Source organism: Canis aureus, chromosome 28 (genome assembly GCF_053574225.1).
Source record: "Canis aureus isolate CA01 chromosome 28, VMU_Caureus_v.1.0, whole genome shotgun sequence".
Lineage (NCBI taxonomy): Eukaryota > Metazoa > Chordata > Mammalia > Carnivora > Canidae > Canis > Canis aureus.
The window spans coordinates 3189784-3206599 of NC_135638.1; the positions used below are offsets into that span (position 1 = coordinate 3189784).

Below are 16816 nucleotides of genomic sequence, written 5' to 3' on the forward strand. Positions count from 1 at the left end.
ATTAGGGCTGAAACAGGATATTGGAGAAAGTACTGCAAACAAGCACAGTAGAAGATTAATTTAAGAAAGGAGGAAGGGCCCTTTGTTCTTAAAAACCGGAACAGGAGACAGGAAGGATAATGAAACAGAGATTCTGAAGCATTAAAGGGGGAATCTGAGGAAACTCAACTGAGGGGAAATCTGAGGGATGGTCCTGATCTGCTCAGAAAAGATGAGGGGAAGTTATTTGCTATTGATAAGAGCACAGAGATGTAGCTGAATGATTAACTAATGGAAATTTTTTGCAAAAGCTCTCATGAAAAATTAAGCAATGATGAAAGAACTGTACATTCTACACTTAGAACGAACCTGGGGTGGATGTCATCAGTATTGTTTCATGATTCTCCCAATTCTTTTTCTATTATTTTCCACTTTATCAAGACCATCTTTGGAATACTTTAAACAACAAAAATAGTTAAAAGTTTTTAACTGGAAGTATTTTATCTTAAAATAAAGGTACTCCTGGTTACCCAAGAAATTTTAAACCAGGCAGCCTTTTGCTATTCAGCGTGTTTCCGGATTTTCCTCTCCTCCTATTATGGTGCATACAAGCTCAGGCAATGGAAATGAATTTTAACACCCAATTAGGTCATACAAATGAAGATGTGAAATCTTTCAGAGGAAAGTTAATGCTATGTGCCTACCTTCTGCTTAATGAAAGCCTGAAACCAGTAGCAGCTGAGTATAAGCACAATAGAGAAGCCAAAAGTACTGGCTGTAAGAACTAGAACATGAAAATTCAGAAAAGCAAAATAGTGGAAATTAAAAGCTATTAGTGAAGTTTGTAGGTAGGGAATGTTTAAACATCTCTCGCATTTCCAGAGAGGGAATCTGAGGAAAAAGTATAGGAGGATTACCTCTGGTGTCAATGTCTAGCCCTCTGTCACACACCCCTCCTGAGAGCAGGGAGGCTTTCACTGACCCAAGAGGTTGGGAGGAGGAACTGAGCGTGCGTGCTCCGCCTGTTCCAGGCTCGCTACCTTTGGCATAGGCCATCTTCAGGGTGTACGAGGTCTCTCCTTCATACAGGCCGTCCCATGCAACAGAGGCCTTTAGTTCTGTATTAACTTTGAGTTGAGGAAGTAGTCGGAAGACTACGTGGCTGCAGGACCAAACTGTATCCTCTACTTCACTTCAGTACTACTAGTTACCAACTACAGAAAATATGAAACTCTTTCTACCTGCTGAAGTGTATTTCCATCCAGGGAGCAAGCCTGGTGAGAAGAGAACACATGTGCCTGCTGAACATTTGAGTTTCTGGTTTCATTCACCAAGGAAGCAAAATCTTAGTGCAAGCAAGTTGGCCAAAGAGGACAGGGGCAGATGCTGCACATCTCTGCATACCCCAAGATCCCAAACAGGGATGCCCAAAAACTGCTAGTGATGGTGTCTAGAGAAAAACTTAATTCTTGCTTTTTCACCTGAAGGATCCACAAGAACTCACCTTTCTCATTATTAGTAAAAAGTAATTAAGACCTGGAGGGAGTCCAAGATGATGGAGGAGTAGGAGACCTTAGTTTTGTCTGACAGGTCCCAGGAATTCAGCTAGATAGCTATTAAATCATTCTGAACACCTGCAGACTCAACTGAAGATCTAAGAAAAGAACAGCTGCAACTCTACAAATAGAAAAGCAACCACTTTCTAAAAGGTAGGAGGTACGGAGAGGTGAATCCGAGGCGATATATGGGAAGAGAAACAGCGGGCTGGCAGCCGGTTACTGGAAAGTGATATAGCATCCAGACGCAAAATCAGATCTTTTAAAAGTCAGCTCCAGAGAGGAACGGCCCTGCCTGCAAGATGCTCAGGCAGTGAAGTAGGAGCGGAATCCTAAGCAGAGCAGTGTGATCTCAGGATCCTGGAAGTCACAGGAAGCCCGGCCTGCCTGGGTGCGGCAGTGTCCCCAGGCATGGGGCAGGGAAGCCAGCTGCAACCAGTGAGCCCAGGAGGGGCCTTGCAGCTCGGGTTGCCATGAACAGAGAACGGAGGCACAGTCCACACCACTGCTCTCTAAGCAGGGGCTCAGCAAACCGCAGAACCATCAAGCCCCCGGCTCCCCTGGGAGAGCGAGGGGAGAGCGAGCTGCAGGAGTCTGCAGGGCTCTGAGACTCAAAAGGGGGTTGCATCCCTGAGGCAGAAATGCTCGCTCACAGGCTGGGCGAGCACACGGTGCAGCCAGAGGCCCCAGACACAGGCGTGGTTGACTGCTTTTCCCTGCGGGTGCACTGAGGAGGGTGGCCCGAGCTCTTGGCTCCAGGACTGGAGACTGGGAGGCCACCACTTTCAGATCACTGAGAACTGCAAAATGCCAGCGCTGACCGGGTAATAGAGCCTATAGAATTCATGGAGTTCTTTTTTCTCATGATACTTGAGTCTTTTAATTTTAATTTTTTTCTCTTTCCTTTTCAACCAATTTCTTATTTTATCAATGCTGTTTAAAAATCTGTTTTAATTTTCATTTTTACAGTTATATTCTATCCTTTCATTGTACTTAATTTTTTTTATATATGTAAGTTTTTCTTTCTTTACAATTTTGGGATGGAGTTTCTTCTAACAAATCATACATAATACACCCAGAATCTAGTGTATGGCTGTTTTCTTTACCTGTATGATCATATTCAGGTTTTTTTTCTTTCTTCTTTTTTTTTCTGTTTTGTTAAAGTCTTTTTAAATTTTCATCTTTACATTCTATCCTTTTAATGTATTTAATTTTATTTTTGTATATATATGTTTTTCTTCCTTTACAATTTTGAGATGTAGCTTCTTCTAATAAACTGAGCAAAATACACTCAGGATATAGTGTATTGCTCTGTTCTGTTCACCTGTTTACATTCCTTCCTTTTTTTCCTTCTAATATTCATTTTTATAACTACATTCTAACCTTTCATTGTATTTAATTTTTTTCATATATGTTCTTTCATTACAATTTTGGGATCTAATATTCTAGCAGATGGAATAAAATACACACAGGATTTAGCCTATTGCTCTATTCTATTCACCTGTCTGATTATATTCTCTCTCTTTTTTTTTCAGTTTTGGGTCTCTTCTGATTTGTTTAGCGTATATTTCTCTAGGGTCGTTGTTACCATTTTAGTAGTTTGTTCTCTCGTTCATCTATTCTTCTCTGGGCAGAATAACAAAATGGAAAAATTCACCTCAAAAAAGAGAACAAGAGGCAGTACTGACTGCCAGGGACCTAATCAGTATTGACACAAGTGAGAAGTCAGAACTAGAGTTCAAAATACTGATTATAAAGATAATAGCTGGGTTTAAAAGAGCATAGAAGACATTAGAGCATCCCCTTCTGGAGAAATTAAAGAACTAAATCTAATCAAGTTGAAATAAAAGAGGCTATTAATGATATGCAATAAAAAAATGAAGGCTCTAACTGCTAGGATAAATGAAGCTAAAAAGAGAATTAGTAATATGGAAGACCAAATGATGGAGAATAAAGAAGCTGAGAAAAAGAAAGATAAACAACTACTGAAACAAGAGGGGAGAACTCAAGAGATAAGTGATACCATAAAATGAAACAATATTAGAATAAATGGGATCATAGAAAAAGAGGAAAAAGAGGGCGAGGCAGAGGTGTATTGGAACAAATTATAGGGGAGAACTTCCCTACTTTGGGGAAGGAAACAGGTATCCAAGTCCAGAAGGCACAGAGAACCCACATCAAAATCAATAAAAATAGGCCAACACCCTGACATATAATGAAACTAGCAAATCTCAGAGACAAAGAAAAAGTCCTGAAAGCAGCTCAGGACAAGAGGCCCATAACTTACAAGACTAGAAACATTAAACTGGCAACAGACCTATCCACAGACACCTGGCATGCCAGAAAAGACTGGCATGATATATTCAGGGTGCTAAATGGGAAAAATACATAGACAAGAACACTTTACCTAGGTAGGATGTCATTCAAAATAGAAGGAGAAATATAAAGCTTCCAGGATAAACAGAAACTAAAAGAACTTGTGGTCACCAAACCAGCCCTACGAGAAATAATAAAAGGGATCCTTTAAGTGAAAAGAGAGCCCAAAAGTAACATAGACCAGAAAGGAACAGAGATCGTATACAGAAACCATGACTTTACAGGTAATACAACAGCACTAAATCCATATCTTTCAATAGTTACTCTGAATGTAAATGGGTTAAATGCCCCAATCAGGAGACACAGGGTAAAAAAGCAAGACCCATTGATACTGTCTGCAAAAGATTCATTTTAGGCCCAAACATACCTCCTTCCAGATTTATGTATTTTTTTAAACTGTTTTTTTTTTTTTTTAAGATTTTATTTATTTATTCGAGAGAGAGAGAGAGAGAGAGAGAGGCAGAGACTTAGGCAGAGGGAGAAGCAGGCTCCATGCAGGGAACATGACATGGGACTTGATCACACCCTGGGCCAAAGGCGGCGCTAAACCACTGAGCCACAGTGGTTGCCCACCTCCAAATTTAAAGTGAGAGGTTGAAAAACCATTTATCATGCTAATGGACATTAAAAAAAAAAAAAAAAGCTGTGGTGGGAATCTTTATAACAGACTAATTAGATTTTAAGCCAAAGACCCATAATAAGAGATGAGGAAGGACACTATATCATAATTAAAGGGTCTCTTCAACAAGAAACTCTTAACAATTGTAAATATTTATGCCCCTAACATGGGAGCAGTCAATTATATAAGACAATAACAAAAATAAAGAAACACATCAATAACACAATAATAGTAGGGGACTTTAACACCCCTCATAGTAATGGAAAGATCATCTAAGCAGAAGATCAACAAGGAAACAGGGCTTTGGATGACACACTGGACCAGATGAACTCGACAGATATATTAAACATTCCATCCTAAAAGCAAAAAATACACATTTTCCTCAAATGCAGATGCAACATTCTCCAGAACAGATCACATACTGGGTCACAAATCAGGTCTCAACCAGTACCAAAAGACTGGGATCACTGCCTGCATATTTTCAGACCACACTGCTTTAAAACTGGAACTCAATTACAAGAGGAAATTTGGAAAGAACTTAAATATAAGGACGTTAAAGAGTAGCCTACTATGGAATGAGTGGGTCAACCAGGAAATTAAAGAAGAATTAAAAAATCATGGGAACAAATGAAAATGAAAACACAACTATTCAAAATCTTTGCGATGTGGCAAAGGCAGTTCTAAGAGGGAGGTATATAGCAATACAAGCCTTCAAGAAACAAGAAAGATCTCAAATACACAGCCTAACCTTACACCTAAAGGAGCTGGAAAAAGAAGAGCAAATAAAGCCTAATCCCAGCAGGAGAAAAGAATAATAATGATTAGAGCAGAAATCAATGAAATAGAAACGAAAAGAACAGTAGAACAGATCAATGAAACTAGGAGCTAGTTCTCCGAAAGAATTAGTAAGATTGATAAACCCCTCCTGTCCAGATTTATCAAAAAGAAAAGAGAAAGGACCCAAATAAATAAAATCATGAATGAAAGAGATCACAACCAACACCAAAGAAATACAATTATAAGAACGTGTTATGAGCAACTATATGCCAACAAATTAGGCAATCTGGAAGAGATGGATGCATTCCTACAGATGTATAAACTACCAAAACTGAAACAGGAAGAAACAGAAAATCTGAATGACCCATAACTAGCAGGGAAATGAAGCAGTAATCAAAATTCTCCCAACAAACAAGAATCCAGGGCTGATGGCTTCCCAGGGAACTTCCACCAAACATTAAAGGAAGAATTAATACCTATTTTTCTGAAGCTGTTTTAAAAAGTAGAAATGGAAGGAAAACTTCCAAACTTGTTCTATGAGGCCAGCATTACCCGGGTCCCAAAACCAAGGACCCCACCCAAAAGGAGAATTACAGACCAATATCCATGATGAACATAGATGCCAAAATTCTCACCAAAATACTAGCCAACAGCATCCAACAGTACATTAAAAGGATTATTCACCACCACCAAGCGGGATTTATTCCTGGGCTGCAAGGGTGGTCCAACATCCACAAATCACTCAATGTGACACAATCACATTAATAAAAGAAAGGACAAGAACCATGTGATCCTCTCAATAGATGCAGAAAAAGCATTTGACAAACTACAGCATATTTTTTTGACTAAAACTCTTCACAGCGTAAGGACAGAGGGAACATACCTTGATATCATAAAAGCCATATACAAAGGCCCATAGCTAATATCATTCTCAATGGGGTAAAACTGGGAACTTCTCCCCTAAGGTCAGGAACACAGCAGGGATGTCCACTATCATCACTGCTGTTCAACACTGTACTAGAAGTCCTAGCCTCAGCAACCAGACAACAAAAAGAAATAAAAGGGATCCAAATCATTAAGAGGTCAAACCCTCACTCTGTAGATGATATGATACTCTCTGTGGAAAACCCAAAAGACTCCACCTCAAAATTGGTAGACTCATACAGGAATTCAGCAAAGTGGCGGATATAAAGTAAATGCACAGAAACCAGTTGCATTTCTATACACTAACAATGAGACATAAGTAAGAGAAAGGAAGGAGTCAATTCCCTTTACAATTGCACCAAAAACCGTAAGATACCTAGGAATAAATCTACCAAAGAGGCAAAGGATCTATACTCAGAAAACTATAGAACACTCATGAAAGAAATTGAGGAAGACAACAAAGAAATGGAAAAACATTCCATGCTCATGGATTGGAAGAACAAATATTGCTAAAATGTCTATGCTACCTAGAGCAATCTATACATTCAATGCAATCCCTACCAAAATACCATCAAGTTATTTCACAGAGTTGGAACAAATAATTCTAAAATTTGTATGGAACCAAAAAGACCCTGGATAGCCAAAGGAATGTTGAAAAGGAAAACAAAAACTGGTGGCATCAAAACTGCAGACTTCATGATTATTACAAAGCTGTAGTCATCAAGACAGTATGGCCCTGGCATAAAAACACACACATAGACCAATGGAACAGAATAGACAACCCAGAAATGGACTCCCAACTCTACGGTCAACTCATCTTCGACAAAGCAGGAAAGAATATCCAGTGGAAAAAAGTCAGTCTCTTTAACAAATGATGTTAGGAAAATTGGACAGCCACATGCAGAAGAATGAAACAGGACCATCTCCTCACAACACACACAAAAACAGACTCAAAATGATGAAAGATCTAAAAGTGAGGCAAGAACCCATCAAAACCCTAGAGGAGAACACAGGCAGCAACCTTGGTGACCTTGGCCACGGCAACTCCTTCCTAGACAGGTCTCCAAAGGCAAGGGAAACAAAGGCAAAAATGAACTATAGGGACTTCGTCAAGACAAAAAGCTTTTGCACAGCAAAGGAAACAGGTGACAAAACCAAAAGACAATCTACAGATGGGAGAAGATATTTGCAAATGACGTATCACATAAAGGGCTAGTTTCCAAGATCTATAAAGAACTTATCAAACTCAACAACCAAAGAACAATCCAATCAAGAAATGGGCAGAAGAGATGAATAGATATTTCTCCAAAGAAGACATCCAGATTGCAAACAGACACACACAAAAATGCTCCACATCACTCGGCATCAGGGAAATACAAATCAAAACCACAATGAAATACCACCTCATACCAGTTAGAATGGCTAGAATTAGATGTTGGCAAGGATGCAGGGAAAGGGGAACCCTCATACACTGTTAGTGGGAATGGGAGATGGGGGGATGGGGTAATTGAGTGGTGGACATTAAGGAGGGCATGTGATGTAATGAGCACTGGGTGTTATGTAAGACTGATGAATCACTGACCTCTACCTCTGAAACTAATGATACATTATACATTAATTAATTGAATTTAAATAAAACCTAAAAATGTAAAGTAATTAAGACTTGACTATATTACATACAGCATTTATTTAAAAGTTGAAAAAGGACTAAAAGCCTTTGCCCATAATGTAAACTGCATCAATATTCCATTAACAGACATAGAGGCACTGAACAGCACGGGACTCACCTTCACAGACTGGCTGTTGGGATCTTTGACATCAATGTCACTGTACGCAATGGTAATTAAAGGAGGGTATATATTTCCATTTTTTGTATTAGGTACAAGGTGGATGCTGTTTATGAGAAAATACATTTCTAGTTATAAAGATATCTAAGTCTTTAAGCATTCAGTTAACTTACTGGTTGGTTTTCTTTTTTTGTTTTTGTCTTTTTTTTAATATGGATAGTCTTGGTGATCTTGTGATCTCAGAACTAACCAGTTAATAAGGACTAGGGAAGGTCAAACATAAACTAATGATAGCAACACAAGCTATCTTAAGTTTTACAAATGAAATCACTGAAGTATTGTGAACCATCTCTGAGGTTTTGATTTTCAAAAGAGAAAGATGTGGGTGATGGGCACTGAGGAGGGGCACTTGATGGGATGAGCACTGGGTGTTACACTATATGTTGGCAAATCTAAATTCAATAAAAAAAAGAGAGGTGAATTCTTCACAAAATAATGTGTGTCATATCTAGTACAATTTATGGCACATAGTGGAGTGCATTTTGCTGAATTCAATGCATGGTATAATTTGTAAATTCAAAAAGGAAAGTGCCAAACACTAGGGGCTGGCATGGTTTCACCACAATCACAGACCTGACTAGATCCAATTTCATTTTTACAAGTGATACTACATTAGTAGATTAAGGGAATGCTAAATAAAAACACAGTACATTTGGACTTCATCAAGATATAAAGGCTTCTGTACCACTTATATCTCATAAGACTGAGATGAAAATCAGAATGAAATAACAATGAAAAAAGGTTTATTAAAGTGCTTCAAAGTGCACTTTGAAGTGCATAAGATGATGGTGTTGATCCTCACCAGCGTTCAAAGTACACCAAAAAATATGGGGGTGGGAAAGTCGGTTACGATCTAGAGGTAGCAATTTCACACTGAAAACAGAAAGAAGAGCTGCATGGCACTACTCTTACAGTAGGGTCATCATTAAGACATCCTAAGAAGAGGGAGGTGTCGATAGTTAATCTGGGCCAACCCAGACCAGTAGCTATGAAAGGAGGTGAAAACACACAGGAGGCCTACTCATTGCAAACACTGGGTGGGCTCTTTCTAACATTCCCATTTCAGCCCACTGCTATTTAATTCCCCTCCACCTTTCAACCCATTCTAATTCAGCAGGGCCAGAGAATGAATTCTGACAAAACTCAGGTTCTTCTGATATAATTCTTCCCTTGGAGCTCCTCACTTCTACTGGTGCATACCAATCTACACAGATTAAAAAAAAAAAAAAAACTTACATATTATTCCAATTCACTTGTCCTTATAGTTTTCCTCTTGATAATTACTAGTAAATACTTTCATTATAACATTTTCCTGTACACTCCAAGCTTAATTTAGAAAAACAGATGTTTGGGATGCCTGGGTGGCTCAGCATTGGAGCATCTGCCTTTGGCTCAGGGCAGTGATCCTGGGGTCCTGGGATGAAGTCCCACATTGGGCTCCCCGTATGGAGCCTGCTTCTCCCTTTGCCTGCTTTGCCTCTCTGTGTCTTTCATGAATAAATAAAATCTTAAAAAAAAAAAAAAAAGAAAAACATGTTTGTTCACCTCAGTGATATCTGGGTAGCAATTCGAATTAGTCTTGGCTGACTTCCTAAGTCATTTTCTCGTCCACTTAGTGCATCCACCAAGAAAACGCGCCGAGTCAGAAGCCACTTGCCAGAGCTACTGTCTTTTATCATAAAAAGAAAGAAAAAAAGGTGGCATTAAAAAAATACCTTCAAATTGTTCAAGATGGCTCTCAAGGAGAAGTTTACTGAATAAATTTAAAACACAAAATCAGTACATTCTGTTTTAGATAAGATGGCTGCACAGGCAGTTATTGCTGTAAGAAATTCCTGGTAATAGCTTTTCCTACCTCACCTGACTACGGTCTGATTGTTTAGAAGATATTTTCCCTGCAAATTACCTAATAAAGATTTTAATGATACGAGAACAAAATAAATGAATTATCAGGAAAGCAGCTTTAGAACAGCTTGAAGAAGTGCAGCCCCAATTTTCAGTTCTACTAATTTTTCTCAGCTTATACTTAGGTGATAGTATTAATTTTTAAACAATACCCTGACACATTTGGTACAAATGTCTAAATAAACCAGCCCCTCCTATTGTTTTACTTTTTGGTAGACTGTATAAGACCATATAACAAGAGAAAATCCATAACCTTTTTTATAACCCATGATTTATTAAATTATCACGTTGTTGGACTTATTTATTGGTTTTTAGCTCAGATGTCTTACCTTGGTTCACAAATATTTTATTGTATTGAAGATTTAGGTTTAACACAGGCACGGCCCAAATATATTGGTCCTGATTTTCATCAGTATATTCAAGGTACACATCATAAAATACAGGAGAGGGAAAGTCCGTTAAGATCTTAGAGATAGGAATCTCACACTGGAAAATAAAATTAAAAATAAAAGCACTGACAATTAGAAAGCATATTTAGTATCTTTTAAAGTGTTTTTTAATTTTGTAAAATAAAGTATCTTTAAACTATCTTGTTTATATGCATTTCAATGCGCCTTCTAAAACACGGATACCATAAATGACTCTTTTAAGGGCCAAAAAAGTAAGAGTAAAGAACTGCCTAGTTCTTGTCCTACAACACAGCTGGAGAGGGTATGCCTTAATTCTCAACTTGAAGCGTACATTAGGGAAAAAGTTTAAAAACTACTGTCCTATAGGATGAGGTCTTAATTCTTTCTCCTGATGTACAATGTTGTCTGTGATTCCCTTAAAAGAGTCAGGCTTATCTCCCACTGCTCCCTACAGTGTTAAAGTCCATTCAAACTAATCTACTTGCAGTTCCTAAATACACAATGCTATTCTACGTCTCTCTGACATTGCAAACGTTCCTGCCTGACATTCCCTTCCCCACTGTGTTTCACTGGTAAACTCATATTCGTTCTATAAGCCCAAACATCACTCATTCTGAGAAGTCTTTTAGTACTTCCCCAGGAACTGCTGATGACTCCTCCTTTGTGTCAATATGGTACCTTGTACACACCACATTCCCCATTCTTTGCAATTCTTTGTCTAGGTAACTCTTTTCTCTACTAGGCTGTAAACTACTTCAGAGGCAGCCAGGGTGAATGGAAAACCCAGGGATTTCAAGCATAATAGAACACTGGCTCCACAATTTACCTGATGCAAGACCTTAAGTCAATTACCCAATCTCCCTGAGCACCATTTCCTCAACTCCAAAGCACAGATAATGAATGATATGTATCTCATAGCTATTTTACAGATGAAATGAGATAACAAGGGTAAAATGCTGAGCATCCAGCAGCAGGCATTAACCAGGATTGATTCTCCTGACTCACGGTAAACACATAACGGTTCTTTTTTTTTTTTTTTAAATAATACATAACTCATATATGATAATAAAAGTAAACGCATGTTCATGATAGAGGACTTGGAAAATATAAAATAAACCAGTCACTTGTAATCCCACCATGCAGAGATAACCACTGTTAAAAATGTTTATTGTCAAAAAGAAAGTGTTTATTGTCTTCCAATCTAGTTTCCATGATGACATTTTCATCACAGTTCTGTTCTATGGTGTGTGTATATGCATTTTTTCAAGAAGTATTTTTGTAGACAAGTCAATGTCTTTCAAAAGTTTAAGGACTCATAATATTCCTTTGTATCATACTGTAATTTCAAAACTGGGTTTCCAAAGGAAGGAAAGTCAGGGAGGATAGAGGAAGAAAAAGTATGGAAGGAGAGAAAAAGTAGCCTTTGTACTTGTTAACTGGGGCGGGGGTAGAGGGAGGTGAGAGTAACATTTTTATTAGTCACTAAAAATAATGTTTTCACTTTATTTTAAAATGCTTAGAATATATTTTTAAAACCTATATGGCTAGAAGTAAATGAACAAAAAATATGAAAATCTTACAGTAGATGGTATTTAAACTCTACAGAAAACAAGGTAAGACTTTCTGCACCCAAATTATTAAAAAATTTTATAAGTGAAATTATTCATTATTATTAAGAAACATTTTGAAAATTCAAAGATGATTCCAATTACTGTTGATGTGAAAAATGAAGCTAAAATATAGACTAGTATAGTTCAAACTTACATTTTGTTGATAGGTTGTTCCGAAAGAATAAGCAGCATTCAGTCTTGTCTCTGTGTCTGGACAAAGCTATAGAAAAAAACCACAACTGATTAATATTTCAGAATAATGTTTTTTTTGCTTGATTGGGGTTTAGTCAAGAGTTCTTAAACCCCGACATAACATATGCTTTATATAATACTATTTAAAGTAGTTTTAAGAAATTCCTTTTTTTTTTTTTTTTTTTGGAAAGCAAGTTATCTTTTAAGAGCAGCCTATCTTATACTCGAATGTCATTAGGAAAGAAAGATGCACATAAACACGGCAGTATTCACATCTCATGTTCTGCTTTTTTTTTGATTATTTATTGCTACTATTCATTTACCTATTTATTTTTAAAATTAAAAAATGTTAATTTAAATTCAATTAATTAACATAATGTATTGGTTTCAGAGATAGAGAGTACACTCAGTGCTCATTACATCACATGCGCTCCTTAACGTCCATCCCCCAGTTACCCCATCCTCCCACTCCCCACCAGCAACCCTCAGTTTGTTTCTTGGGAATAAGAATCTCTTACGGTTTGTCTCCCTCTCTGATTTCATCTTGTTTTACTTTTCCCCCCTCTTCCCCAATGATCCTCTACTTTGAAGAAATTCTTATTTAAAGCACTAGAAAAGAATCAACTAGAGCATGCAAGTGATGCTCTAATCTAGTACATACCTAGTTTTCCTCATCTTTGCCTGAGGCAAAAGTAAGGCACATTAGTAATTCTTTAGCTAGAAGTATGCTTACCTGTAAAACACCTCCTTCTAAAGTTTGCCACTTAAGAAAATTTCCTCTTACATCATAGGAAGCAGCAACGAACTTCAGTTTTCTATTCTAATTAAATGAAAATAAGAATAAAATAATGTCACATATGCAAGAAGCAATACAGTATTTTATAAAGAAATATTCATTGTTGACTAATCCTTTCTTTTCCCAGAGATCAAATATCAAATACAACTATCTTTACTTTTAAGCAAAATTAATCTAAGTATCTTTATGATTAAACACACCTAAAAATAAATGAACTATATTTTTGCATTAAAACTATTATTCCAGAACTGATGGCAATGCTAGTGACAGATAACCTCCTCTGAAACCTGTTATGTGTGTATGTGCATGCGCAAGTGCATGCACTTGTATAGAAGAGTGAGGGAGTGACTGCGGGGGAGAATAATCTAGTCCATCTTTCTAGAAGCTCAAAAAGCTGAAAGTAAAAATTTGGACCTGTGAAATGCTCAGGAAATGGCACAGAGTCCCAATCAATCTTTAGAAGCACTTCTTAAACATGCAGAGATACAGAAGGCCTGAGTTTATCTGGCATTTGGTGACATAAACTACCTTCTCAGTCCCACGAGCGCTACTTGCCGCCACAACCACATAATCCAGAGGTATCCATATACTGGTAAGACTGCAAAATGCTATACTGTTTAATTCCTATAAGCACCTGATTTTTAGGTTTAATAATCACATTTTTAAAAAACAACCTAAAGAATCAAGAATTATGACTAATAACATTCTTATGACCTTTTAAAATGAGAAATCAAAATACAGTTGTTCTTTAAAAATCTAGTGACTTATACCTGGTTTTCCCCTTTAAAACTGAAATTTGTAGGAAGAGGTGTGGTACTAAGTACTTGAGGTGCTAATCCCAGCTGGTCTCCATAGAACAGCCATGGAAGATTCTGTCTCCTGTAAACAATTAGAGTTGTTTTAGTAATGGGGTACCAAAAGGAACTGCACTCAATCTGGTTAAAATGACAATTCAACAATCAGGGTATCTTTACCAAAATGAAACAGAGTGAACAGTGCGCAGTCCAGCAGTATTTTCAAAGATAACCTGAAACAGTCGGCATGCATCAAAAGTGGTAGAGTCGTAAGAATTCATGTTCATCACACACATGTTTCCGAGAGCTTGGCAGGATGTTAGGTTGGCATACACCTAGGAGGGAACCATGGCAAAGAGATGTAACATGGACTTTAATACTCTAGCAAAAACTCATATAAAAATTATGCTTGGTTTTAATTGTACCTAGTCTACAAATTCTTTTTGGCAATATTCTTTTGCTCTTTAATACCTTTCCTCTAATTTAAGTAAAAAAGAACTCTCTACATGAATAATGTGGGCATTTTAATTGTAAGTTATAGGTGAAACTATAAAGATAAGCAACTGAATAAAGAACTAAAAAAAAAAAAAGAACTAAAAACATAGCGTGACATTTAAAAAAACTATGAAGTAAAATAACTCTATTTAAAAGAATACTAATTGTTGAGTTCACCCCTTAAACTTCTCAGTTTTCCGTATCAGGAAGAGGCAATGCCATTTTTACGAGTTATTCAAGTTAAACATTACAATGATCTTCTTTCCCTTCCCAAACCCAACTCCTCAGTAGATCCTGTTGGCTCAATCTTCACAGTATATCCAGAAACTGAACTTCTCTCATTTCCACGCTACCACTCTTGTCCGTGGGTCCACCACCTCTCATTCAGATTACTGTAATACTCTCCTGCCTGGTCTCCCTGCTTCTGCAAAATCTCTTCTCCATGCTCGTGATCCTTTCAAAACCTGAAGTTCAATCATATTTTCCTTTGCACAAAATCCTTCTATCCTCATTGCAGCACTTGCTTTGGCAGCACATATATCCCCCTTGCAGTAAACTCCACATTCTCACCATGGCCACCCCCTGCATCCCCAAATTCATCTCTCCACTTTTCATCACTCACTCGGCTTTGGCCGCTCTAGCCCCCTTCCTGTTTATTAAGCATGAACATACCAGAGAACTCCTGCTTTGGAACCTCTGCATTTGCTGTGGCTCTCACTTCCTCAGAACTTTGTTCAGGTATCACACACAGAGATACCTATCCTGACCACCCTATATAAAATAGTACCCCTGTCACTCTCTATGCTCTTTATCCTGGTTAATTTGTCTTCATAGCACTTAGAACTGCCTGCATTTACCTAGAATATAATTCCATGAGGGATTTTTTTCCTGTCTTTTTCTGAAATATATTACCTGATTTGAGAATAGGGCCTGGAACACAGCAGATTATTAATAAATATGTACTAAGTGACAGTATGAATCACCTTCCCCTAACACTCAATTCCAGCTGAACAACCTTGAAGACATTCAATTTTGTATATTTTCTTTCCACTAGAAATGGCCTATTCTTCCTATAGAATATGACCATGGAGATATATCTACTTAGAAGACTTTTATTATCTGAAGAAAAAAACGGTGGCACAATTCTTCAAAATGAAATAAAATTATTTTTAAAAAATTCAAACTCACCCAACAAGCAGCTGCTGATGACTGCAAATACTTTGCAAACCATTCTGAAGTCAAAGACATGCCCTGTTCACAAAAAGAGAAGTTTCAGTTTCTTAATTTTATTTTTACTTTAAGATTTAAAAAAAAAAAATGCATTTATTTGAGAGAAAGAGAGAGCACAATCAGGGGGAGGGACAGAGGGAGAAGGAGAAGCAGACTCTCCGCTGAGCAGGGAACCCAATGCAGGGCTTGATCCCAGGACCCTGATCATGACCTGAGCTGAAGGTAGAAGCTTAACTGGCTGAGCCACCCATGCACCACAAGATAAGTTTTAGTTTTAAATGCAAATGAAGATTTCTTACCTACATTGCTAGAAAAACATTAATGTGCATATTTTCCAATGGGAAATATCTACTATTACTTTCTCAGTGTTACCAGAAAATAGTTTTAATGGGACTATAAGAATTAATTCTAACCAAATTCAGTTATCACAAATAAGGACTGCACTGCAAAATCATGTCACTTCAGCAAAAGATATAAGGAAACAAAGAGTGTCTATAATCCAAAAAAAATAAACGCCCATTTTAGTAATACGAGAAACAACAAAATGGCAAAATATAGAAGAAAACCTAGATACTGATTCAGTATTTCATTGTTAACATTGCTGATTTAGGATTATTATACTGCATTAAATTGGCAAGTAATAAAAGACAAATATTTATGAATGATTTTTAAGCAACAGGAAATCGGGGATATACAGAATAACCAATATTTAAAATCTCCAAAGTGGTGATTCTCAAACAATGATGAACATCAGAATCACCTGTGGAATTTCCTAAGAACAGAAAATGCCTGGCTGTATTCCAAATCAATCTCCAAGACGAGACCAAAGCATGCATGTGCTCTGAAAGCTGCAGATACAAATCTCTGGCTAAGAACCACTGGTTTAAAGCTTATCTGAACATCTTGCTAAAAAATGACACACTGAGAAACACCATTCAGAGTATATCTTCTGGACATGCATGTACAGAGGAGATAACACCAAATTATATGGAACATGGTACCAAAGCTATCAAAAATAAAATTATAAGTCATTATTTTCATCTCTCAAGAAGCAAAAATTCTCCCTTTTTATGAAAAAACTCACATGTATGTATAAGACCGCAGATCACATTAAAAAATTAGTAAAAATGGAAAGCAGTTACAATGGTGCTTGGAAATTTGTATAAAATAAACCCATGGACTATTCTAGTGGCAATGTTAAAGATGTATGATCCTTTCACAAAGTTATATCTACACATTTTAACCCAGGAGTTTAGAAACACTTAGGAAACTTAGCTTAAGGAAATAATCTCTCCAAAAGGAAAAA

At 37.2% G+C, this 16816-nt stretch overlaps 1 protein-coding gene across 1 annotated transcript in view; it reads right to left on the reverse strand.

Annotated features, from left to right (window-relative positions):
* TMEM67 (transmembrane protein 67) overlaps positions 1 to 16816 on the reverse strand; it is a 56261-nt gene that overhangs the window by 21190 nt on the left and 18255 nt on the right. The window contains exons 7-14 of the mRNA XM_077876258.1: positions 15469 to 15531; positions 13966 to 14120; positions 13762 to 13870; positions 12929 to 13015; positions 12158 to 12223; positions 10313 to 10469; positions 9624 to 9747; positions 8019 to 8124 (exon numbers count right to left, since the gene is read on the reverse strand). Coding sequence (XP_077732384.1) covers positions 8019 to 8124; positions 9624 to 9747; positions 10313 to 10469; positions 12158 to 12223; positions 12929 to 13015; positions 13762 to 13870; positions 13966 to 14120; positions 15469 to 15531 — 867 coding nt within the window. The remainder of the gene's footprint in view (positions 1 to 8018; positions 8125 to 9623; positions 9748 to 10312; positions 10470 to 12157; positions 12224 to 12928; positions 13016 to 13761; positions 13871 to 13965; positions 14121 to 15468; positions 15532 to 16816) is intronic.